Source organism: Monodon monoceros, unplaced genomic scaffold (genome assembly GCF_005190385.1).
Source record: "Monodon monoceros isolate NGI ecotype Baffin Bay Population unplaced genomic scaffold, NGI_Narwhal_1 Super_Scaffold_15, whole genome shotgun sequence".
NCBI classification, from domain to species: Eukaryota; Metazoa; Chordata; class Mammalia; order Artiodactyla; family Monodontidae; genus Monodon; species Monodon monoceros.
Window position 1 is genome coordinate 21,779,681 of NW_021703771.1, and position 27,029 is coordinate 21,806,709.

The window sequence follows — 27,029 nt, forward strand, 5'->3', positions numbered from 1 at the left end:
TTAAGCACAAATAAGTCAATCTTTTGATGTAAACTTTGAATATCCTAAATGTTTTTTCTTTGCTCTTTCAACTAGGCTGATTGGTTGGTTATAACACTTCTAAAATAATGGAACAATTCTAGTCAATGACTGAAATACCAAAGCCATTGTAAATAAGAACTGAAAGATTAGAGAAAGGATACTGTATTTAAGCATTGTCTTATTTGGGAAATGTGACAGTTGACATTTAATGTTAATGTTGAAATAAATGTTAAAGCTTGAAGAAACTTTAATTAGGAGAGGGTAAAGAGGTAGGTGGAGACTATAAAGATTCTGAAGGGCATTTATAATAACTGCCCATGGTTTGAGGGGAAAGTTAAAGAATTATCTAACATGGAATAACTTGAACTTCAAGTAGCCTAAGGAAGTGTGTCTGAGATTCCCAAAGAAGAAAGGGGATGGCCGAAGGGCTGGTGAGCACTGAGTGACCAGGAGGTAGAAGGGCAAAGCAGGGTGCAACTCTTAACACTTGGTTGGCGTCTACTCTTTAAAGCCTTTAATGTTGAATTAATATCAGTGGAGTTAATGGAAAGTTAAAAACATTTAAAATTATTCCTTAAGTGTAGTTCCACTTTCCATGATAGATATTCATGTAAAAACACCACCTTCTAGTCAAGGTAGATAAAAGGTGGACAAAAGTGCAGTCACCAAAACCTCTTACAGTATCAGTTATATTTGACTACGGACAGGCAGCTAAGAGCACCTCATACAAGTGCTTTTCATGTATATTTTTATTTTTTAATAGATCTTTGACTATAATTGCTTCACAGTACTGTGTTAGTTTCTGTTGTACACCAAAGTGAATCAGCCATATGCATACATATGTCCCCATATCCCCTCCCTCTTGCGTCTCCCTCCCACCCTCCCTATCCCACCCCTCTAGGGCATCGCAAAGCACCGAGATGATCTCCCTGTGCTGTGCGGCTGCTTCCCACTAGCTAGCTATTTTACATTTGGTAGTGTATACATGTCAATGCTACTCTCACTTCGCCCCAGCTTCCCACTCCCACCCCGTGTCCTCAAGTCCATTCTCCATGTCTACATCTTTATTCCTGCCCTGCAACTAGGTTCATCAGTACCATTTTTTTTTGATTCCATATATATGCGTTAGAATACAGTATTTGTTTTTCTCTGATATACTTCACTCTGTATGACAGACTCTATGACACCTCACTACAAATAAATTTTAGAAAATTTTTTATCCATGTTTTTAAGTGGTATTTTTAAAAAAATCCCACATAGACTATATGGCAAGAGTAGGGAATTATAAAGTATAAAATAACACCAAAAATGGTTAGACTTTGTATACACATTAAAAATTATAATGAATATCCTAACAAAACTAGAGCATTAGTTTTCCTAATTCAGTTACATTTAACATTTTAAGGCCAAAATCTTAAGGTTTACCGACAATGTGAATGTTAATTTTCCTTAAGGTTCTTATGAAATTATATAAATATTTTACGTGTTAAAATAAATTTAAGTAACATTCCATCTCATTTTTAAAATGTAAGAGTCAGACCAGTTATACAGCTTATGTCGATTTTGAAAAAAGGTCTTCAACAGAGTACTTTTTCTCAAGGTGTAAAGTAGTATTCCCACGAAGCGGACACCACCTCACAAATGTCGTAGGAATGGCTCTTAACTTCCCCCACAAAGAAATCCACTGAATTTTTCTTAGTATTGAAAAAAAAAGGCTATCACTTGAGCCTGGAAGACTATTTTATATTGAGATTTCTGTTGAAATTAGTCAATTTAACAGCATTTTAAGTCTATACTATAAGGAGTAAGCCAAGAAAACTAGAATGTGGTTTTCCTCAATTTCTATGGACCCATTTCTAAAAAGCATATAGTTCTTAGGCATTTAGTTCACAGAATTATACTCCTAAATTAGAAAAGTGGTAATTTTGCTTCTTGTTTCAATTACACTTTTTCTGAGAAACTGCTCATCCTACACAAGCTGCAATACATAAGATCAAACAGTAATAAACATGCAGTCAATCCATTTCTAGCACAAAGCACTGATTACTGGCTAGATATTCTCATCTGGAGAGACTGACCCTTTAAATTTTCTATCTGCATTCTGAAAGAACCTGAAACCTGACATACCCTAAGATATTCCTGATTTTAATTTGTAACGTTACTAGTTCATAAACTTACAGGTAGGTTGAATATGGTGTTTTGAAACATGTGAACCAAACATATGCTTTAAATCACATAATACATTTAAAAAACAGTAACCATCAACCCACTGAGCATCCATCTATCTCTACAAGTTGATACTCTTTCTTTTCATAAATTCAAAATTGTGGTACATCCCTAGAACATAAGATTCAAGAAAAACTAATCATATAACCCTTTCCCCAAAATAAAATAAAAACATTATACCTTTTTTTGGGGAAAATACTACTGATGTGGTATAGTATCCTATGTATATTTTTAAATTCAGTCTTTCCTCACGATTCCTTTAAATAAAAAATGGTATTTGTCATTATTGTGAAGTACTGTTTTAACTTGAATGAAGTTCAATCAACCTGGAATATCTAACACTTCTATAAGGGAATATTATATTTCTAAATAGGTTTTTGACTATAGTATCTCTACACTTAATTTGCTTCTTTTCAAAAGATGTACCCAATTTAATTCTATAATCACAGTCAATCCATCCATTACAGTCCATTCACCTTCTCTGTGGGCTGTCCCAGCTCTATTGTGTTCCTGGGATGGGATCAGTGCATTAGGGGCATTCTCTAAGCAGTGGGGGCCAGGCCCTAGCCCAGTCAGGAATGAAGTGCTTACTCCCCCAAGGCTGTCTGTGTGAGGCAATGGAACCTTGTCTGGGATGCACAAAGCTGTGGTTAATTTGCTTAATTTTAAGAGCATCTTTTTAAAGGTACATGATATAAAATTTCCAGAGGGCCTAAATTGACATGGTTAGATCAATGCCAGAGCTAATGTTATGATCCTAAATACCCTAGTTTCATCAAGGGAGTAATTTAGATGCTAAGTTCATAATCTTCATTTAATACTTAAATTTTTCTAATCAAATATATGTTTTGAGAGTAATATCCGTATGTCTCACTGAACCACTGGTCTTTAAAATACCAAGAGTCACGGACTTGTTTGAATTAGAGGACCTAGATCTGAAGCTTTGGTTTCATGATACCAGATTAAGATCTCCTGCGTAAGTAGCATGTATTTATTTATACAGATACCCCAAATATTCTACCACCCTGTTTGGAAAACAAATTTAATTTTTAACTCTAAATAAGAAATTACAATTTTAATGTAGTATAGAAGAATTATAAAAGTATTTCTAAACGCTTCTTCCTTTAAACTTCGACTAATTTTGCTTCATGCAATGGAATTGGAATAAAGGCAGAAATTCTTATTTGTAATACAACAGCATGTCTTAGAATAGTCGTATCTCAGATAACATATAAAGTCCTGAAATTAGTTAATATTTTACATTTAAAAATAAACAGCCCAGAGGCACAAGATTAAACCCCAGACTACAGATAAAAAATTTGGCATATTCCATTACGTTTGCAGCTACAAAATACCAGCTGCCACACAGAAATGTGAATTATTCATGGGGAGAAAGAAACCAAGCAGTCATGGTGGCCACCTTTATCTTCTTTGACATTAACTTATCCTCTATGAATCTTGAACAAATGGAGGTAGGTAGTGCCCCTACACCAAACATAGGAAGTACCTGAGTAAATATATTATCTTTACAGGAAGTGATCACAGATGTGTGATACATTTGCTTTATTTAACAATCTTACCCTAAGTATCCTCTCTTAAAAGGTCCAAGAAACAATTCTACAGCAGAAATGAACCCTAGAATAGATGTACCCAGAGGACAATTTTACAGGATATCAGCACAACTGCCAATCAATTTCCACTCAGTCACAGAAACCATTTTCACTGAACCCTACAATCATTTCCTTTCCAAATTCTGTTCTCTCCTTTTCCTCTCAATATTATCTTAGTTTAGCATATATCTGTCAAAGACTTTTCTCTTCCAAAAAGACAAGCATGGTGATCAGGGAGGGCCGTATGGAGCCCAGCCACCACCCAGCTCCAAAGTGTAATGGTTGTGTGACCTCGTGCATGTCATTTAACCTCTCTGCGTCTCACTTACCTTATCTGCAGTGGTACTGACCTCATAAAGCTGTTGTGATGAGCGAGTAATGTAAAACTTACAGAGCAGTGCCAAGCACATAGTAAATGATCAGAAAGTTTAAACTATTATCATTCCAGTTTTTCCATCAAACCAAACAGTACCCTCCTAAGCAGCCCAGGGATTACAGTGGAAAACCAAATCAGAGGTAAATCGAAGGATTAAGCATGTTCAGAAACACTGCCTTATTAACTTTTTACTAAGATATAATGATTAAATGTAAAGACACTATAATCAACTCCTAGTTAGTATTTGGAATAACTACATATATGTGTATGTAAACCCAAACATTTACTTAGAAGATACAAAAAGTCAGTATTTGTCTTGCTCTTTCTTCAGACTGTCCTCTCAATTTTCAATACTGCCACATAATTTTATAACTAAATTTTTATTATATTTGAACACTTCAAAGAGCTATAATTTTGAAATAAATTTTGCTGTGATTAGATAGAGAAAATCTACTCAGAAAGTACAATATACATGAATTTACGGTACCTATCCAAATATTACCAGCATATAAATTATTTTGTAAAGTTATTTCTTACACACAGGATGTAAAATGCAAAAAAAAAAAAAATGAAATTTGTATTCAGAACAAATAGAAGCAATATTGGCTCCTATATGCTAAAAATATAAGATATTTTTTTTCTAAAGCACTCTAGATACAAATATTAACTGTATGGGCTGAGAACTTTTAATTTCAATGTAATTCAACAAGGTACACAAGTAGAGCTCTATAAATATATCCCCTATAATAACCATATGCAAAACCATTTTATCACAAATACTACCAAAACCCTCTGAAAAACGTAATCTACAAACACATTTTTAAAGAAATTCTTAGTTTTAACAACTACAAAAGCAATGAATATCAATAAAGCTATTTGGCTTAAAAAAATGAAGGGCAGTGTAATGTAAATCCCAATACTGCAAAGTTGTTTTTTGAGGAGGCAGTCTTGAGGTTCTTAATACAAGGTACTAAACATTTCCAAAAATAAATAAGAGTTATTCTATACAGTTTAAAGTCATCAGCTAGAGCTCTAAAAAGAAAAATTAAGCAGTAGATGAAAAGTAGGTATGCAGAATTAACGGTATAAAGTATGATTTTTATACAAAATGTACCACTCTTCAAATGTGTAAGGCTTGATATGAATTTTTGGACTATGAGTGTTGCACATCATTTTTAGTCTCAAACCATTCAAAATTCAGAATTTTTATAACGTTTCGGTATTTCTGAAGTGAATAAATATGGTATAGGATGCAATTTAATGTCAACTTATCTATACTGTTCCACCCAGTAAAAATAAAACCTTTTTTGAGCTCAGGAAAGAATGTATCTTTTGAACGCTTGATCTCTCTATAAACTCTACTTTTAGAAATGTCAGAATTTTGTAATATGAACTAATATCCATCAGGAATTGGCCCAAGTTTAAAGAGAAAACAAAAAGGAGATGTAAGATGTCAAATAGTCTTAAGTTTGCCCTATGCGATTATACAGTCATAATTACTTTTTACATGAAAGAAAAGTGCTTTAAAGTAAAAAATACTTTTGTAAAAGTTATTAGTATTATTCTTAACATCCAAGTCTAATTTTCCAAATTAGTTCCATTTTATCCATTTCCTTTGAAAAGTACCCTTCTGCCACAATGTAAACAAAAAGTGGTCCATAAAATGGGACATTACTCACATCATAATTTGTGGTATGGGCCCTTAAATCGAGACCAAATCTTAACCCAAGATAGAGAGATTTTATCTCTTGCACATGCCCAAAATAACTAATATCAACTCACTTTTTCTGTAAGCCTTGAAGAATTTTTATTTAACATAACGAGAGGTTTAATAACATATTAAATACTACGTAGCACTCTTCTGTCGCTGTTCACCAACTGTTTTTATGACGGTAACTCCGAGATCTGGAATGCGATCGAAAATGAGAGTGTTTTGCTGTTTGTGCTTTAGTTTCAGAATTGGTATACCCTTTGGGAGATTTACATGGGGATCTTGCTATGGAGTCAGAATGTCTTCCATGTGATCTTGATTTTGTTCCTGAGCTAGTCTGCTTTTGAGGTGAGCTTGACTGTGATTTTCCTATCGACTTGGACCTTTTTTGCAAGGACTTGGACCTTGACCGTCCTCTAGAACCAGAATTCCTTCTTGGGGTTCTTGACTGCCTTGCTGAGGTAGATCGCCTTGGTAGTGATTTGGAGCGAGATTTAGACTGGCTGTAAGAAAATCGCCTGTGTCGGGACCTGCAAACATCCATAATATCAGAGTATATATTTCACACAAAAATACATAATAGGTTAGGAAACAACACTTTCAGGAACTTATATACTTTACATAACATTAGTTATGTTTTTATTGGATAAGCTAAAAGAAGCTCTAATTTTATCATGCATGCTTCTGGTTCAAACTTAAGTACAAGTTTGTAATATCTGACCAAAAGATTTTGACTTTGCTAGATATCAATATATCTTATGAGCCAGTTCTGAAAAATATATTTATTTTGCATATTTAGTCTGGGTTACATAATCCTAAGAGGTTAGAAAATCTGAAGGTAAAAAAAAGAAAGAAAATATTTAAAGTTTATCAAATGTTTATAAAGACATAAACCTAGATGGAGGACTTCTGAATCTTGCCATGACAGAGCAGCTTGTTCTAGACTAATCTTCCCATAGAAAAGAGCTATATAAAAAAGGTAGACAACATTTATAAAACAACTGTTAAAAGGCACTGGAGAATTACCAACACAAGCAGAACTCGAGGGGTTATAAGCCATGGCTCTTTTCCTAAGACCATTTTCCAAATGCCAGCATGGCAGACTTGAGCCCAACTAGAAAACAGCTATTGGACTAAGCTGCAGAGACAGAAGTTAGAATTCAGGGCCACGAAAATGGCTAGGACTGGAGAGACGAAAATCCCAGAGGTGAGGACACCGCAGGCAACCCCCATCCCCTAAGATCTGCCTACAAGTTCTCCTCAGGTCGCTGGCCATCTTCCAAGTTGCACATGCACAGGATGAGACTCTAAGAGGTCAGCAGAAAACAGCAGCTGGAAGATTTAAGAACTTAGCTGAGCAAGAGGGAGGGGATATGGGGATATATATATATGTATAGCTGATTCACTTTGTTATAAAGCAGAAACACACCATTGTAAAGCAATTATACTCCAATAAAGATGTTAAAAAAAAAAAAAAGAACTTAGCTGAAATTTTCTCAGATACAGAGTTGCTGGTGAGAGAGGCTGGAATTCAAGCCCCCCAAAAGGTCAAGGAGCCTTGAGTGACAACGCAGGCTTTCAATTAAGTCAGAAGGGCCTCATCCTCCAGGTTAAGGGTCATGCCCTAGGAGTAAGTGTAAAGCTGAAATGGATCAGCCTTAACAGTGCCTCAAACCAAGCCTTGACAGGATCAAGGTGATCTGCCAATGCTCTGTCTGCTAGAAGAAAACAGCTTTCTTTGGAGAATCATATCATCCAAAACCTCTATAATCTTTCAACAGTAATGTCCAACATCCAAAAAAAAATTATGAGGTAGGGCTTCCCTGCTGGCGCAGTGGTTGAGAGTCTGCCTGCCAATGCAGGGGACACTGGTTCGTGCCCCGGTCCGGGAGGATCCCACATGCCGCGGAGCGGCTGGGCCCGTGAGCCATGGCCGCTGAGCCTGCGCGAATGGAGCGTGTACAACGGGAGAGGCCACAACAGTGAAAGGGGCCAGCATACCACAAAATAAATAAATAAATAAATTATGAGGTATGTGAAAAACAGAAAAAAATGACTAAAAGCTAAGGAAAATAAAACGAAAGAGACCCAAAATAATTTGGATATTGGCATTATTCAAAAAATAATTTTTTAAATTACTATGATTAATATGTTCAAGAAAATAAGGGAATTCCCTGGCATTCCAGTGGTTAGTACTCTGAGCTTCCACTTCAGGGGGCCCAGGTTTGATCCCTGGTCAAGGAACTAAGATCCCACAAGCCACGTGGCACAGCCCAAAAAATACAAAAAAAAAGAAAAGGAGGAAAAGACAAATAAAAAAGATGGGGAATTTAAACAATACTGTAATCTATAAAAAGAATCAAATGGACATTTTAGAACCAACAACATGATATTCGAACTTAAAAAAGTCATTAGATGGATTTAATAGCAGTCTAGATACAGCAGAAGTAAGAAATAGCAAACTGGTTATTAGAAAAATATTATAGTGAAACACAATGAGAAAAGAAGTTTCAAGAAATCCAGAACAGAGCATAAGAGTTATTTGGTACATACTCACGTGGCCTAAGGGAAAAATTGAGTAAGGTACAAGCAATGTTTGAAGAGATGATGGCCTAGAATTTTCCAAAACTAATGAAAGGCATAATAACTCACAATTTCAAGGAACTCAGTAAACCTCAGGTAGAATAAATACAAAGAAACCTATGCTGGGCATGTCACAGTGAAATTGCTGAAAACCAAAGTCAGAGAAAAATCTGAAAATCTGCTAGAGAACAGTAGACACATTACCTTCAAAGGAGCAACATTAAGACTGACTGTGGATATCAGAACAATGGAATGACATTATTAAAGAAAGAAAAAAACTTCCTGCCAACTTATAACACTATCTTCAGCAAAAATATCTTTCAAAAATGAATATAAAATGAAGATGTTTTCAGACAAACTGAGAGAATTCACTGCCATTAGACTTGTACTCTAAGAAACGGTAAAAATGCTTCAAGATGAAGGAAAATAATCCCAGGTAGAAGCATGGAACTACAGGAAGGAACAAAGAACACTGGAAAGTATAAACATATTGATGTAGAATATATTTTAGAATAAAAGCACAGTCTTTTATTTTTATTTTTTTAAAAGCACAGTTTTTTAGAAATTGTTTCATTCCTATTGTAGATAGTTGTAGAAAACAAAATGGGAAAATTGTCCTTGGGGAAAAAAAATTCTAACGTAAGAAAGAAAAAGGATGCATATAAACACTACTACATATAAAATAGATAACCAACAAGGACCTACTGTATAGCACAGGGAACTACACTCAATATTTTGTAATAACCTATAAGGGAAAAGAATCTGAAAAAGAATATATATATATAAATGAATCACTGTGCTGTACATCTGAAACTAACAGAACACTGTAAATCAACTACACTTCAATAAAACTTAAAAAAAAAGGATGCTATATTTGGACTAGGGGCCATTTTAACATTCTTCAGGAATATTTAGGAGTATATACACATTCACTGACACAAATTTTAACAAAGATTTATGGAATATCTGAGTAAGGGACTACTGATAAATGCTAGGGATATTAAGCATTAAGACAAAAGTCCTTGCTCCACAAAGAGTTCACAGTCTAATGATAGCAGCAAACTAGTTTTTTCCCACATCCACTAAAGGCAAAAGCAGTGACCTCTTTTTATCTAAGGTAATACAACACATACATTGAATATATTTATAGTACATGTTAGACTTATCTATATGCTGACCCATACACATATACACACATACAATCTGATCCTTATGAAACTTAAAAGCTGGGTACGGTTTGCATTCTCTATAATACAACTTTACAAATAAAAAACACTGAGGTCAGAGAGGTTAAGCAACGGTCTTATAACTAGAACAGAGCAGAACAGCACTGTCTTGCAAGAAAATGTGGTTTTTTCTTTTTTTTTTTTTTTGCACGCTCTGCATGCAGGATCTTAGTTCCCCATCCAAGGATCAAACCCAAGGCCCCCTGCAGGGGAAGTGCAGAGTCTTAACCACTGTACCACCAGGGAGTCCCCGTTCTTTCTATTCCTGATACGCCATGATGACTGGGATAACTGACAGACTTCTTTTTTGTTTTTTCTCCAGCCAAGTAGTATACTGCCACTAGAAGGCAGAAAATGCTGTGAATGTTCTGGTTAATCAAGGCTCTAACACATTTGGAAACCGCTTATATTCTTAATGAATCAGATGGGCAATTTTTTCCTTTTCTTTTAAAACTAAGTCTTAAAAAAAATAAAATAAAATAAAATAAAACTAAGTCTTTTTCACCAAGGCCAGTAGATATTATTCAATAAATTAGGGCAGTGCTGCTTTAGATACAATATTACATCTACTTTGATTTTTGGTTTATTAACCATTCATTAATTTATAGTAATGTGAACTGTTGAACATCACTTTCTTACTAGTCATGTCCTTCATGAAGCCAGAAGCAGTACCATTGGTACTGGTGTGACTTTCCTATACACGTGGCATGTAAAATTTCTTAATTTGTTCCCACATTTTACCTTCTATAAATGTAACTTGTATTTGAGTGTATCAGTGTCAAAATCTCAAATAATCAGTAGGAAAATGGTCCTCCCTTAGCCATGGAACAAAATGGATTATTCTCCACAGACACAAGGGAGGTTTATATTCTTATACTATCAAAGTATGATAAAAAGAATCAAATTCCAGAACACAGTATGACTGTTCCTAAATATTTCTTTACCAATCTTGGTGATGGCTCAATCCTGACCTGGGTTCTTCTGGCTTATAAAAGGAGCTTGGGCTTCCCTGGTGGTGCAGTGGTTGGGAGTCCGCCTGCCGATGCAGGGGACGCGGGTTCGTGCCCCGGTCCGGGGGGATCCCACGTGCTGCGGAGTGGCTGTGCCCGTGGGCCGTGGCTGCTGGGCCTGCGCGTCCGGAGCCTATTGCTCCGCAGCGGGAGAGGCCGCAGGGGGGAAGGGCCCACAAACAAAAAAAAAAAAAAAAAAAAAAAAAAAAAAAAAGAGCTTAAGGCTTCCTTCTACTTGCATGCCTCCCTCAGAATGAGCCAAAATCAAAGCATTTGATTCATACCCAAGGAGAGGGACTGAGCTGACATGTAAGATTCTAGGGCTCTGAAGAGGCCACATTTTCTAGTAATCAAGATTCTTGGATATTTCTCTGTTCCTATATTTTCTTTCCACTTGGCTGGAAGGACTGGAGCCAGGCCACTTCACAGTCTTGTTTTTAGAACTAGGGACTTGGGGCAAGGACTCTCTGTCTAGCTCTGGTACATATATCCTATGTTGGGCTTTTCCTTGTCTAGGCTTTTGGAGTTGAGGAATGGAAGGACTGGAGTGAAAGCGAGCAGTTCTGCAGATCATTTTTGATTTGAGGCTATGTCGTCAGAGGACAGCGTAGGGGTACAACATATGGCCCAGGAAAGCCAACTCTTTTTCTTTCTTTCTTTCTTTTTTTTTTTTTTGGCTGCACAGCTCAGTATGTGGGATCTCAGTTCCCCAACCAGGGATCAAATCCTCGCCCCCTGCAGTGGAAGCACAGAGTCTTAACCACTGGACCACCAGGGAAGTCCCCAGGAGAGCCAACTCTTATTACTCATAGAAAGAGGATACTAGTGTAAACGCTGATCATTCTTCAAGGACAGAATTCACCTTAAAATTCTACATGCCTATGAAAAAAATCACAGCATTAAAACTCAAGATAAATAGTGCCTAGGTGTTTAGGAATTTAGGCATGCTAGTACAATTTCAGTTATTAAATAGCTTCACCAAGTAATTAATTTCCATTGTGATTTACTATTATTCTAACAGAAACAAACTCCTAGCAGGCAAAATAGATAACTTGCAAATATCTTTTTCTGAAAAATCTACCACTTTTATGTCTTCTTCCTACAATACTACCATACTTGGAATATATTCTTGAAAATAATTTGCCTTTTATAAATATATTGATTTACATTAACTTTAGTCAACTTCCTTTCACAGTGATTACACTGTATTTCTTATGAGTTTTTAATCATAAGACTTCAAGATTCTTAATCTGGGGGTTCATTTAGGAAAATTTTATTTTTTTTAAATCCTCATTTTATTTGTCAAGTATACACTTTTTAATTTTTTGTTTTTTCCTCAGGATATATTATCTTTCTACTAAAAAGGTTAAAGTTAAGTCTGTCATGAAATGAAAACACTGGAAGGTATCTAATAAACCCAAGTTAAAATAACAATACATGACAAACAGAGAAGAGCATATCCTTCTACAAAAGTTGATTCTTTTATGTATATTAAATAAAATGATTCTGGTGGCCTGTTTTTGAAAACTCTTTAAAATTGTTTCCATTTTAAAATTAAGAAAATTAAGTTTTCAATCCCCTTATATTTTGTACTCACTCTTTAAGGCTATCAGACCGTCGCCTATTTCTTCCCCATGAAGAACTCCTACTTCGAGTTCTCCTTTGGCTGGGGCTTCTTGATCTCCTATGATCACTTGGAGAACAAGGGTGACGTTCTTTTGATTTCATTTGGCCTGGTGCTAGAATATGAAGTTCAAGATTTATAATTCATTACCTGAAAACCTCAATAAATAACCACTCAATAAATAAACTACTCGAATAGTATTTTCGGAAAGAATTTTAAATTAAAAAAATCTGTCATTGCTGAAACTCATTCTGCTAAATAAACAAGATCCACTATTTAGCCACACTTACTTTTGCGATCACCTTGTGCAAACTGTATTTCAATCTGACGGCCACATACCCACTTTCTATTGAGGTTATAAAGAGCATCTTCAGCATCACGAACATCTTCAAATATGACTAGCTGTTAAGGACACTTTGAACATCAGATATCAAATAAAAATATTATTTTTAAAGAATTATTTACATGTGACATGAAATTATTAGGAAAAACAAGCTCAAGTTATTAAGCTCACATCTCTAATATAATATGAATAATCAGAAAAAAAGTCACTTATTATCAAAACAAATGGCCCATTATGATTCAGAAGAGTGAATCTAAAAATAAAAAGAACAGAAACAAATCTCTGTATTTTTAATGTATACATCAGTGTAGCTGTAGTATGCATGTATAATTAGAAACATGAGAAAAAGATAAGTCCAACATTGGCTAGTATTATCAAATAAACTGTTTAGGACTCACTCCCTTCTGTTAGGTAAAAGATTTATCAGGTTTTTCACTGAAAAAAAAATCAGCATGCAGAAATCTTTATTCTGAAATTAAAATTACTCTTTCATTAAAAGGCTTTTTAAATTAATTTAGGAGAAATTACTTATAAACAAAAGTGCACACATATAAGTGAGCTAAAACATATATTCAAAACTGATTTGGTTCTTTAAAAATGATATTTAACTTTGAACCTACTGCTTTAAAATACCTTTATGTTTTTATTATTTGGGATATGATTATAAAAGACATAAACAACCTGCAAACATCTGGAATTACATATATTGATTCCTAATACCCCACTAAACTCCCTTATATATATAAATTATATATTAAACCTAAATAAATGGAAACAAACTATATAAAACGACTAAATAGTTGTATTTCAGGAGGTTGTTGCTGGATTAACTTTTTTAAAAATAGAAAACAGAAAAAGCTCAAGTAATGCAATACAAAATGAGACTTTGGCAATTACCTCAATGTCACTTGATCTTGAACCTTGACCTTTATTCTTTAGGGCTTGCAAGATGGACTTTATAAGAGACGCAGAACCAACAACATCAGACTTGGCTTTGATTCTGGAACTCTGAGTAAATGTAGGAAAGCCGAAGTCTCAACCTGGTGTTGGCTTTGTCTTTTGCTTGTCAAAGACTTCCCCTCTTCCAGGTCTTTATATCTGTGTCCACCCTCCCTCTTTACTCCTTGATGCTTGAACTTTAGGTGCCTTTTGTCTCGCCTGCTCGGTTTATGCTTGGATTCTAGCTAACAGGTTGGTTCAAACTGAGGGGCGCTTGCCAGCTACTGTGGACTGCTTTAGATTTTCTGAGATAAAGAAATAAACACATTTAATTAGGCAGTATTAATCTCATAAAATATGCTCCTGAGTACATATATGTATATGCACATGTATGTAGTCTATTCACATGCACACAGTAAAATAAAGGATATTGAACATAAGCAAATCCTCTCGGGCGGCGAGTGTAGAAGTCAAGTGGAATGTAAACGTCTACTATAGGGCCATATCGACCAAACTCACGGCGCAAGTCCTCAGGCCTGAAGTGTTTTAGAAATAAGGTAAAGAAATATGAATAGCTGGATTAAAATATTTTGCCTACAGAAATCCAGTTGAAACCTTCAAAAGAAAGTATATTATCTGGACTAGCATTATCTAAAATTGTCTCTCACAGGAATCACCCAGGATTTAGCAAAGAAGGAAAAAATAAAACAACAAATTCTCAGGTCTCATTTTTGGAGATTCTGATTCATGACATCTGGAAATCTGTACTTTTACAAGCAGTCTAGGTGGGCTTTTATGCTTAGTCAGGTTGAGGAAACACTGACCCAGGACATCCACTTTTTTTTTGCTTTTTTTAATTGAAGTATAGTTGATTTACAATACTGTGTTAGTTTCACGTGTATAGCACAGTGATTCAGAGTGTGTATATATATATATACATTCCTTTTCAGATTCTTTTCCCTTATAGGTTATTACAAAATATTGAGTACAGTTCCCTGTACTATACAATAGGTCCTTGTTGGTTACCTATTTTATATATAGCATATCCACTTCTGAAAGTTACTCCTATTACAAGACTTTTCAATTGTCAACATATAGAGAGTTCTATTAACTCATTAAGAACACATTCATCTCACTATAATTTCACATTTTATGTTCATTGTTTTCAGATAGCAAGAATTAGATTCTAAAGAAGTCCTAAAATTATTTCTCAGGCTTTAAAGAAAAATGGTTGCTTTACTAGTAAACATAAAGCAAAAATAACTACCATAATCTCAAATTTGACAAGTATTTTTGAGTCACTTATATGCTTTCTACTGTGATAGGTACTAAAGAGGGGACACCAAAGAAATACATGGCATAATATTTGTCTTCATGGAGCTACAATTTAACTGAAGAGATAAAATACTTAGCATTAATAGCTGACAGTTATAATGCATTTATAAATTCCCATAACAACAGATGTTTACAGATGAGGGCACAGACAAGTGAACTCACCTAAGGTCACGAAGCCAGCAAGCAACAGAGCTGGAAGCAAACTCCCACAGTCTGACACTAATCTGGGTTTGTAACCACTCTACCCTGCTGCCTCGTGGAGATCTTAGAGATTCAAAATCAAGCTATGAGCACAAAACAAGGCTCAGAAGATATAAGAGTATTTCAAAACATATCGTGTAGAAAAAAGACCCTAAGATGACTGCAAAGCTTCTACCTTGGGCAAATGGAAGAAAGATGGTGTCCATGATAAAAATTAGATAGCTGGAAAAGACAGTTCAGTAGAAGAGGGAGGAGAGGCAAAAGAAGAAACTTTCAGGGTTAGAAATGCCAAATCTGAGGTGATGGTGGAATATCCGTAAGAATTCTGTAAGCAACTGAAAACGGTGACTATACGAATTATATTAGTTATTATATTAGTTATTTTCTTTTCAAGACTAGACGTCAGTGATTAATGCTAGAGATTGGATTTAGGAGTTATTACATAAAGATTCAACTAACACTGACTAAGTAGCCACTATATACCAGGCAGTGCCGGCAATATTATGACAAACTTTATTATATTTTTACTATTTATTATATTTATTTCATTTAATACTCAATATAACATGTTTAATTGTCTGCCTTCCCTGAGAGACTATTAACTTTAGATTTAGAGGACAGTGATAATGTCTTTTTTCTTCTGTTTATTCATTCAACAAATACTTATTGAATATGTACTATGGGCCAGGCTCTAGGAATATGATAGAGAACAAGAAAAACACAATTCCTGCTCCCATAAAACATAGACTACAGGGTAAAGATTCTCAACCATTCCTGAATATTGCAATCATCTGTGAAGGAGATATTATAGAAACAGGCATTCCAGCCTGATGCATTAATCCTTGACCTAATTCGTGCTTCCCATGGTGAGCCCCAGTTATGTTTGAAGTTTTTAAAGGTTTCATAGGCAATTCTGAGGCTCAGGATTGAGAATCGCTTCTAAAGCAGGTGTCTTCACCTAGTGTATCTCAGTACCTAGCATAGTTGCTTGGCACACAGTAGGCGCTCAGTATGCATCTGCTGTATTAATGAGCAAAGAACACATTGTTACCATTTAATAGTCAAGGAGACAGAGTGAGAGCAGTCACCTTGCCCAGAGGTACACACAGCCAGTAGCAAAGCTAGCATTCAAATAAATGTCTTAGGAGGCAACCAATTCCATTAACCAAATGTGAGTGGCTGACAGAAGAGGATCCTAGATAATATAAAAGAGGCTGGAGCAGTGTGTGTGTCACAGAGGCTTAGAATCCCAGAAGTCTGAAGGAACAAATCTCAAAAGAGCTGGTTCTCTTTCATTGTCTCCACTCCCTCACCTGTGAGCTGTTGTTTTGTTTTCATTTATTTTTGCATTTTTGGTGTGATCTATTTTGACATTCAGAAATGTATAGAGATAATAAACACCCATGTATCTACCAACAAGATTTATTATATCTCAACACTTGCCCTATTTGCTGTAATTTTTAGTATTTTTTAAGAAATATTACATCCTCCTACCTTAGAAACAACCGTTGGTGTTCCTCATTCCTCTGCATAACTTTGTATTTCTACTGCAAATGCACATAAATGGTATCAAACTATTTGTAAAATTCTGCACCTTTCCTTCTCCTCCCTTGAGATTTCTCCGTGTAGCTCTAGTTCGCTCATTTTAACTCTGTATTGGTATGGTTATGAATAAACCACAATTTATTCATACATCTTTCTGTGGATGAACATTTTAAAATGCTTCTTTTTTAAACTGCAAACTGTGCTAGAGTGCACATTATGATGCATGTGCTTCCTAGAGCTCTTCAGAGTTCTCTGGGATGTACCACTAGCTACGCAACTGATGGGTTGGAGAGTACAAATATCTTCAGCTTCATTACATGTTCTCCAAAGTAGCCAAATCCACTTAAACTCCTCAAGACATGCATCAGAACTTCTAAGGATCCAACTCCTCACTAACATCTTTTACTCCTTGCCATTCTGAAGGATATAAAGTGAATGTGTATCTCATTATTTGAATTTTAATTTACCTAAACACCAGTGAGGTGCAACATCTTTACATGCTTATGGGTCATTTATTCCAGGGGCAGAATTTCTGGGTTTTTAGAGAGGATGTATATATTTAATTTCTATGAAAGAGCCAAAGAGTTCTGCAAAGTGGTTGCACCATTTTATACTGCCACCACCAACATGTAAGTTTCAGTTGTGCCAATCTTTGTCAACACTTGGTATTGTCAGTCTTTTTAATTTTAGCCATTCAAGTGGGTGTTAAGTGGAACACTGTGGTTTTAATTTGCATTTCCGCAACAACAAATGATGCTGAGCACTTTTTCATGTGCTAAATGGACATTCGCATATTTTTCTCTTGAAAGTGTGAGTTTTTTGCCCATTTTTAATAATAACATCTGTCTTTTTATTATTGAGTTGTAAAAGTTCATTATTATTCTGAGAAAAAGTCCTTTGTGAGATATATGTTTTGTGAATATTTTCTCCCAGTCTTTGGCTTGCCTATTTACTTTCTTAATGCTATTTTTTAACGAACAGAAATTTTCATTTTGGAGAAATCTATCAATATTCCTTTTTATTTTATGGTAATTACTTTCTTTGTTCTATAAGAAATCTCTGCCTATCCCCAAGTCATGAAGATATTCTCCCATGCTTTCTTCCACAAGCTTTACAGTTTCATCTTTTACATTTCAATTGATGATCCAGTTCAAATTACATGAAGTAGAGGCTGCAGCACATTTTTTTCATAAAATTAGTACATACATCCAGTTGTTACAGCACCATTTGTTGAAAACACTTTCCTTTCTCTAATGGCTTTAGTGCCTTTGTCAAAAATCAAATGACTCTATACGTATGGATTATTTATGGACCCTCTATTCTGTTCTACTGATATATTTGTCTATCCTTAGGCCAATATCAAACTGTTTTGAGTACCGTAACTTTTTAGTAAATCTTTAAGTCAGGTAGTATAAATCTTCCAGCTTCAATGACCTTTTTCAAAATTATTTTGGCTATTCTAGATCCTTTGTATATTAATATATTTTAGAATTAACTTGTTAGTTTCTATTTTTTAAAAAGCATTTGATCAGGAGTGCCTTGAATCTATAATCAATTGGGACTGAATTGATAATAAAATTTCATCTTCCAATCTAAGAACAAAGTATATCTATCAATTTATGTTGGTCTTTGCTCTCTCTTGGCAACGTGTTATAGTCTCCTTCAATGCAAAGGTTTTTATGTGTTTTTTTGTGAAACTTATTCCTATGTTTTTATGTTTGTTTTTTTTAAATAAATTTATTTATTTATAGCTGCGTTGGGTCTTCATCATTGGGTCTTCGTTGCTGCGTGCAGGCCCTCTAGTTGTGGCGAGTGGGGGTCACTCCTCGCTGCGGTGCGCGGGCCTCTCATCGCAGTGGCTTGTCTTTGCTCTAGGCGCACGGGCTTCAGTAGTTGTGGCACGTGGGCTCAGCAACCATAGCTCGTGGGCTCTAGAGCGCAGGCTCAGCAGTTGTGGTGCAGGGGCCCAGTTGCTCCGCGGCATGTGGGATCCCCCCAGACGTGGGATCAAACCCGTGTCCCCTGCACTGGCAGGCAGACTCCCAACCACTGCGCCACCAGTGAAGTCCCACCTAAGTATGTTTTTAATACTAAGATAAATGGAATTAATTTTTTTTTCATTATTTGTTTGCTGTTAGTATACAGAAATAGAATTTTCACTAAGTTTACCTCATATCCTAATAACTCACTGAAACTCATTACTAGTTACTATAGCTTTATGTAAACAAACATGTCACCTAAGAATAGGGACAGGTTTTACTTTTACCTTTATAATTTTTATGTCTTTTTTTTCTTGCCTTGTTGCATTGGTTAGGACCTGCAATAAAATGCTGAATAGAGGTTGTGAGAGTGGACATCCTTGTCTTGTAAGAGGAAAGCATTCAGTTTCATCATTAAGTATGTTATTGGCTATAGGTTTTTCACAGATGTCCTTTATTAAGCTGAGGAAGTTCCCTTCTCTTCCTAGTTTGCTGAGACTTCTTATCATGAATCTTGCTGGATTTTGTTTAATGCTTTTTCTACATGACCACTGATATCAATATTAATGTAGCCTCATACACACTGTAACCAAAGAATGCTACTAAGTATATCCAAGAGAAGTACTTAATGGGTACTCCCCAACCTAACATAATGGTAAGCATCGAAGTGGGAATGTTTTGAGATTTCGACATTACTTTGTTCCAAGAGAAAACTATATCTGACATTAAAAAGATTACTGTACACAAAATGCCAAGATTTAAAATTAATATTCTTCCTGGTCCACATCTTACTGCACCAGTGAAGAGAAACATAACACAAATTATAAAATTTTAAAATCTTTCTTTAGTTCTTGTGCTCAATTTCATTCCTAACAAATTTAATGCTAACCTATAATGTGTTTTAATGTCTTGTGCTTTATCATATGTATTAAAATGGCCACTTCAAAGAAACATTTAAAATAAAATTTGGCTTCGTTATAAAACTAACATTAAATAAAATATGAAAACAAGATAAAGAAAACCACTCAGGCTTCCCTGGTGGTGCAGTGGTTGGGAGTCCGCCTGCCGATGCAGGGGACGCAGGTTTGTGCCCCGGTCCAGGAAGATCCCACATGCCGCAGAGCGGCTGGGCCTGTGAGCCATGGCCGCTGAGCCTGCACGTCTGGAGCCTGTGCTCCGCAACAGGAGAGGCCACAGCAGTGAGAGGCCCGCGTACTGCAAAAAAAAAAACAAAAAAAACAAAAAAAAACAAGATAAAGAAAACCACTCAAAGGGATTTCTTTCCAGGATCATTTTCTATAATATATATATAGATTTTCCCTTCATTTTTTTATGTAATTGAAATCAAACTGTATTTATAGTTTTATACCGTTTGTTTTAACATATATCCCAATGATTTTCTTTATAAGCATACCAAATGTTAAAGCTAATTTAAAACGTGTCTAGGGGGCTTCCCTGGTGGCACAGTGGTTAAGAATCCGCCTGCCAATACAGGGGACACGGGTTCGAACCCTGGTCTGGGAAGATCCCACATGCCACGGAGCAACTAAGCCCGTGCACCACAACTACTGATCCTGCGCTCTAGAGCCTGTGAGCATGTGCCACAACTACTGAAGCCCATGTGCCTAGAGCCTGTGCTCTGCAACAAGAGAAGCCACTGCAATGAGGCCCACGCACCGCAACAAAGAGTAGCTCCTGTTCGCCTCAACTAGAGAAAGCCCATGCGCAGCAACAAAGACCCAACACAGCCAAAAATAAAATTAATTAATTATAAATAAATAAATAAAATGTGTCTAGGTGTCATATTGCTAGTTAACTTAGACTATATGCCACCTTGTACAAAAAAAACTATTAATTAAGGTTGCATGTGATGATTCTACTTTCATAACATTACTCAACAGCTGTGCAGTTTTAGGAAAGATCCTTAATGTCTCTAAATCTCAGATTCTTATCTGTTATATAAGGTTACTGAAAATTTAATAAGATAACATAGTACAGTTTTTAGTACAGTGCCTGGTATACAGTGAGTACTCAACAAATGTTAGCGATTATTATAATTTCATTAATACAAAACTCCTAGATTTTGACTGTCCCCCAGTGGCAGTGATAGAAAGTCGTGAAAAAAATGGAAAAGGAAATCAATAAATCTCAATTATCAGTCTTGATTATCTAGATCAGAGGTCATGTGTCACATGTGTATATGTTCTGTTTGGCCTACACAATGTTTAAACATTTAAAACAAGTCCAAATGTCTATATAGCAGTTATCAGCTGAAGCTTGGTAGCAGTCACTGTCCCCTTGAGATGGCATATGTTCTTTTTCATTTGCCAGGGTCCATACCATCCTACTGTCCCTTAACGTGACATCTTCACTCATTCATATTACCCTGGCTGGCCCCTGTGGCCATTAGAATTGGAAACCTTTCATTTTTTTGTAGGCACACTGGAGAGGCTTGATCTTATTCAGTATTCAAGTGGTCTGTTTAACTGTGGGAATTGTTTTAACCTTACCCAAGTTATAAATTTTGCTTGTTTTCTATGTAATATATTGATTAAACAGGTTGAGAGAAGAAATGTAAACAGGCATTTTAGGATGTTAAAGTATATTAACTCACAGTTTACAGTTGTGACATATATATATAATAGCAGGGATCAAATTTTTTAAAAAGACCTAACATTTACTTCTCAAAGGTAAATTATGATGATTACTCCTGATGGCTCTGGAGTCAAGCGCTCCAATATGTTTCCAGCTGTGAAGCCCCAGGTAAGTCATTAACACGCTGACTTGCAGCTTTCCCTTATGTACAATAAGATAATCCTGCATACCTATAAAGTTTGGGATGGTGCTGGAGAGTAAATTAAGCAAGCCCAGTGATACGAAAATGTCTATTATTTTAGACATTTATCAAAATGTCCACCCGCCCCGGCATTCCTTCTGGCCCCTATTAAGGGAGAAAGACACTGTTATAAGAAGTCATTCCTTAACATCTATGTTCAGGTACTATGTAGACAGAATTCTCCAAAGAGGGGCGGGTGGTTTGAGTGCATCAGAACCGACCAGGGAAGTCTATCCAAACCGTTATGATGGGTGTTTATATTGCACTCAGAACTTTAAAGAGAAACACAGAAATCTCATCCACTGAAGTTATCCTTTGTATATAGTATAAAACTGTGCAACGAATAAAATTTAACCAGCACCACCTGTAAGTAGACCAGACTACCGACTACAGGCAAAGGGAATCGTAAGGCCCAAGGTACGCATTATTCCGTAACGCGTTCTCACCATCCCCAATTCCTTCCCATTTAGGAGGCAAGATGCGCGGCTTTATCCCGGTACAGCGACAAAGGGGCGAGACCCAGGCACCCACCCGAGGAACACTGAGGGCCAGAGGCGGGGAGGGACCGGCCCCCGGGCAAGAGTCAGCCGGCGCTCCGCCGGTTCTCGCGGTGGGGATGGGTACCGGCCCGCCGCCCAGGTGCTGGGGGCGGTCAAGCGCTACGGGGCCCGGAAGCGGGGCCGCAGCGGGGCGGAACGCCGGCCGGGAGGGTTGAGGCGCGAGTCCCGCCCAGGCCCCGAATAGCCCGAGGGCTCCCGCCGGCCCCGGGAAGGGCTCCTCCGCGGAGCGCCCCGGCCCAGCCGGCTGGGAGGTGCTAGGCAGACCCGCGGGCCGCCGCCGGGCTCCGCCCCGCGGCCGTTACCCGCCCCTCCCCCGCGCCCCAACCTGAGGCGGCACCGCCGCTCACCTGGTGGCGTCCGCGACGTTCCTGACGAACAGCGAGGTGTTGGGGGGCCTCGTGTAGCGAGACATGACCGCTTCCTCCGTTCCCTCCGGGTCTGCCCGTGGCCGCCGGGCTCGCTCCGTCTCCTGCTGCCGCCGCAGCCAAAGCAGCTCCGCCGGCCCCCGGCGCGACCCCCTCCCCTCCGCCTCGGCCCCGCCAGCGCGCAGCCGCAGAGGCGGGCGCGGGGGAAGCGCTGTGCGGCGCGAGTCAGTCTGTGCGGACCTCGCGGGGGCGGGGGCGGGGGCGGGGGCGGCGCCGACGCCGACGCCCATAGGGGTGCGGGGAGGGGGCGACGCGGCGTGCCAGGATTCCAGGGCGTCTGAAAAGGGGGCGGCGCAGGAGGCCAGGGGTTGAGGGGATCAGGAGAGGGAGTCGCGCGGGGGTCCCGGAGTCAAATGGGATTCGGGGAGGAGACGACTGGGGTCAGAGTGTAACAGGAGGGCAGGAACCAGAGCGGTTGTAGGGGCTGAAGCGGATGAGCTGGGGGCTAGAGAGCTTCCGGAGGGAGGGTGTCACGAGGGGGGGGGTGGGCGGGGTGAAGGCTGAGTTCAACCGCGCAACGGCCGCTTGGACGCTGGGGCCTTCATTCTTGCATCCTTAGCCCAAGGCGGGGCAGTTGTTCCGCCTCCTGTCCCCTTTAGTGTTGAGACTCTTTAGGCTTTCAAACTGGGAGGATTTTTTTCTATGTGTTTTGATTCTTCATCCATTATTCATTTAGGGTACGCCGTTCAGCTCTGAGTACGTTCATTCAAGTGTTTATTGAGCACCTGCTATGCACCAGGAACTATTTTAGGTGCGTTTTAGAGCAACGAACAAAAGAGGCCAAGTCCCAGTCCTCATAGAGCTTACATCCATGAGTGAAGACCAGACAATAAAAGAATGAACAAATGCATACATGGTGTAGAGGGAATCAATGAAAATGCAGAGGCAATTAAGCAAATTTAAATTATCCTCTTCACGTCTCTCCAAAATGTCATATCCATCCTCTTCTGGTTATCCTTCTGCCTTCACATTTGCTCCTGTGGTCAGTACAGCCTGTTACCAGGACTGTAGCCAGGTGACTTGTAATTGTTAGTAGCACCCCTTTTCATTCTCAGAAGTGGTCGCTTTTGGAGGGTAAATAATATGGTCACCCTACCTAGCCCACAGCGGTCTCAAAGGCTGTGAGAGTTTACCAAAGTCGGCAAATGCTTCTGGAATAGTGGCCATTCATTCAAAAAGTGATTGCTATGGCAAAGCAAGCTCAGGCCTGGCCTGGGAATATAAGGGGTGGGGGAGGGCCCCCCATTCTCAGGAAGCTTACAGTTTGGCAGAGGAGGCAGACTCGAATTATGGCACTAATAAACACACAAACTAGGCTAAGGGCTATGAAAAGAGCTACATGCTGCTAGAAGGGTACCTTATGGGGCTTGGTGAGCAGGCCTAGAGGGTCACTGAACTTTTCCCTGAGGAGTGTTGGAGAAATATTTGAAGAATGAAGAGGAGCAATCCATGCACTGGAACAGCATGTGCAAAGGCTTTGAGGCAATACAGGAAATGAAAGGAGGCAAACAGGAGCGTCAGGCTGGAGAAGAACAGGAAAATGAGGCTGGAGAGCAGGCTGAGTGTATGATAGGGCAGTTTGGAATGCTGACCATATGGGTTTGCTAGGGCTCTTGGAACAAATTACCACAAACTCAGTAGTTTAAGCTGATAGAAGCGTACTCTCTCACAGTTCAGGGGGCCATAAGTCTGAAGTCCAGGTGTTGGCAGGGCCACACTCTCTCCAAAGGCACTCGGGGGGATCCTTCCTTGCTTCTTCTGGTCCCTGCTGCCTCCGATCTCTGCTTCCGTCTTCATGCGGCTTTCTCCTCTTTGTCTTACGAGGACACTTGTAATTTTCTTGGGTTTTTTTGGCTGTGCCACGTGGCATGCGGGATCTTAGTTCCCCCACCACGGCTCAAACCCGAGCCCCCTGAAGTGGTAGTGTGGAGTCTTAATCACTGGACTGCCAGGGAAGTCCCAGGACACTTATCATTGGATTTAGTTAGGGCCCACCCAGGTAATCCAAGATGATCTCATCTCAAGATCCTTAATTGTATCTGAAAAGACCCTTTTTCTAAATAAGATCAGGACTTGGTTATGTCTTTTCTGGGGCCACCACTCAACCCACTACACTGACCTTGCAGAGAAAAGAGACTTGGGAGGAGGTGAGAGTTATTAATAAACTTCCCCCCTGACATATTAAGTGGAGTAAAAATTCAGTAGACTCTGTGTAAACCATGAACCTATTTAGTTAAAAATATGTGTATTGGTATGTTCATTTATAAATAGAATTGTTTCTAGGTGGAGGCATTACACTCTGATTTTCACTTCTTACCTTTGGTACTGTCAGATTAATTTATTTTAATTATTTATTTTTGGCTGCATTGGGTTTTCGTTGCTGCATTCGGGCTTTCTCTAGTTGTGGTGAGCAGGGTTTACTCTTCGTTGCGGTGCGTGGGCTTCTCATTGCAGTGGTTTCTCTTGTTGTGGAGCACGGGCTCTAGGCGCGAGGGCTCAGTAGCTGTGGCTCACAGGCTCTAGAGAGCAGGTTCAGTAGTTGTGGCGTGTGGGCTTAGTTGCTCCATGGCATGTGGGATCTTCCCTGACCAGGGATCGAACCCCTGCATTGGCAGGCGGATTCTTAACCACTGTGCCACCAGGGAAGCCCCTGTCATATTATTTTTAAATACTTTTTATAATTGGAAAAACCCTACAAAGCTCTTTATAGTTTGAAAAAAGCTTTTATTGGGATATCTGAAAAGACTTAGTGACTAGGTAGGAGGTTTTTTTCCTGTTCCTATTGATAGAAGTATTTGAGGAAAGGGACAAACTGTGGAAGGAGGTTCAATTAGAAACTTGAACTTTAAAGGTAGCTGGAATTGATTTAAAATGTTATGGAGCGCACAGCTGTGGAGCGCTGAGCCACGCATCATGCCCTGCGCTGCCCAGACTAGCGAACAATACAGTCAAGATGGCTAAAGGTGACCCAAGAAACCAAAGGGCAAGATGTCTGCTTATGCCTTCTTTGTGCAGATGTGCAGAGAGGAACATAAGAAGAAAAACCCCGAGGTCCCTGACAATTTTGCAGAATTTTCCAAGAAGTGCTCTGAGTGGTAGAAGACAATGTCTTGGAAAGAGAAGTCTAAATTTGATGAAATGGCAAAGGCAGATAAAGTGCTCTATGATGGGGAAATGAAGGATTACGGACTAGCTAAGGGAGGCAAGAAGAAGAAGGACCCGAATGCCCCCAAGAGGCCACCGTCTGGATTTTTCCTGTTCTGTTCCGAATTCCGCCCCAAGGTCAAATCTACAAACCTTGGCATCTCTATTGGAGATGTGGCAAAGAAGCTGGGCGAGATATGGAATAACTTAAGTGACAGCGAGAAGCAGCCATAAATCAAAAAGGCAGCGAAGCTGAAGGAGAAATACGAGAAGGATGTCTCAGACTATAAGTCTAAAGGGAAGTTTGATGGCGCCAAGGGTCCTGCTAAAGTTGCCCGGAAAAAGGTGGAAGAGGAAGATGAAGAAGACGAGGACGAAGAGGAGGAGGAGGAGGATGAATCAAAAAAGGGGCTTCCCTGGTGGCGCAGTGGTTGAGAGTCCGCCTGCCGATGCAGGGGACACGGGTTCGTGCCCCGGTCCGGGAAGATCCCACATGCCGCGGAGCGGCTGGGCCCGTGAGCCGTGGCCGCTGAGCCTGCGCGTCCGGAGCCTGTGCTCCGCAACGGGAGAAGCCACAACAGTGAGAGGCCCGCGTACCGCAAAAAAAAAAATTAAAATAGAGGCACATACGAATTTATTTCTAATGTTTGAAACTTTACTCCTAAGCCCTGTCTCTGGGGAAACTGCTGGTAACACACTTGTTGTCATTTAGAATCCAAGCGCTTATGATCTCCCCCTCATTTTCCACCTGCCTTCACACACTCAGCTGGCTATCTCTTCCCTTTTTGTCACTCTAGAGCATCTATTCCAAATGGTAAACAAGAGAAACACTACCCTCTCGATTTCACCTATAGATTTTTTGGGAAGGAGTGTGAAAGGAGAAAATGACTGTTTCTAGCTTATTTGTAAAGTTTAAAATTTAAGGCTACCTCTATTTCTAATAACCACAGATAATCAAGGCTGGTTTATAAGAACAATGTATTTTTGTTTTTTGCTTTATATATATATATTTATTTAAAGTTTTGTCGATGTACAACATTATGTTAGTTTCAGGTGTACTACATAGTGATTTCACATTTACATACATTATGAAATGATCACCACAATAAGTCTAATAATTATCTGTCCCCACACAAAGTTATTACAGTATTATTGACCATATCCTTATGCTGTATATTACATCCCCGTTGCTTATTTAGTTTATAACTGGAGGTCTGTACCTCTTAACCTCCTTCACCTATTTTGCCCACCCCTCTACCACCCTATGGCAGCCACCCACTTGTTCTCTGTATCTATGAGTTTTTGTTTTGTGCAACACATATTTGTTATTCTACA

The 27,029-nt window shown here is 38.6% G+C and overlaps 1 protein-coding gene and 1 pseudogene across 1 annotated transcript; one reads left to right on the top strand and one right to left on the bottom strand.

Annotated features, from left to right (window-relative positions):
• Positions 1-1,503: 1,503 nt before the first annotated feature.
• On the bottom strand, positions 1,504-22,780 carry SRSF12 (serine and arginine rich splicing factor 12). The gene is made up of 5 exons (XM_029223566.1): positions 22,473-22,780; positions 14,084-14,205; positions 12,678-12,785; positions 12,361-12,502; positions 1,504-6,474 (listed from the first exon to the last, which is right to left on the bottom strand). The coding sequence occupies exons 1-5, from the start codon at positions 22,778-22,780 to the stop codon at positions 6,105-6,107; spliced, it is 1,050 nt and encodes a 349-aa protein (XP_029079399.1). The 3' UTR covers positions 1,504-6,104.
• A 2,329-nt stretch (positions 22,781-25,109) lies between these two features.
• Positions 25,110-26,648, top strand: LOC114896067 (annotated as a pseudogene).
• Positions 26,649-27,029: the final 381 nt, after the last annotated feature.

What these genes read in the sequence shown, in the direction of transcription:
- SRSF12 (XM_029223566.1), bottom strand. Translation starts at nt 22,780, where the DNA reads ATGGGCGTCGGCGTCGGCGCCGCCCCCGCCCCCGCCCCCGCCCCCGCG. An exon ending in TCAATATCCTTTATTTTACT is followed by an intron (nt 12,786 to 14,083) that starts GTGTGCATGTGA and finishes CTTAACAGCTAG; the next exon opens with TCATATTTGAAGATGTTCGT. An exon ending in TGCACAAGGTGATCGCAAAA is followed by an intron (nt 12,503 to 12,677) that starts GTAAGTGTGGCT and finishes TTCATATTCTAG; the next exon opens with CACCAGGCCAAATGAAATCA.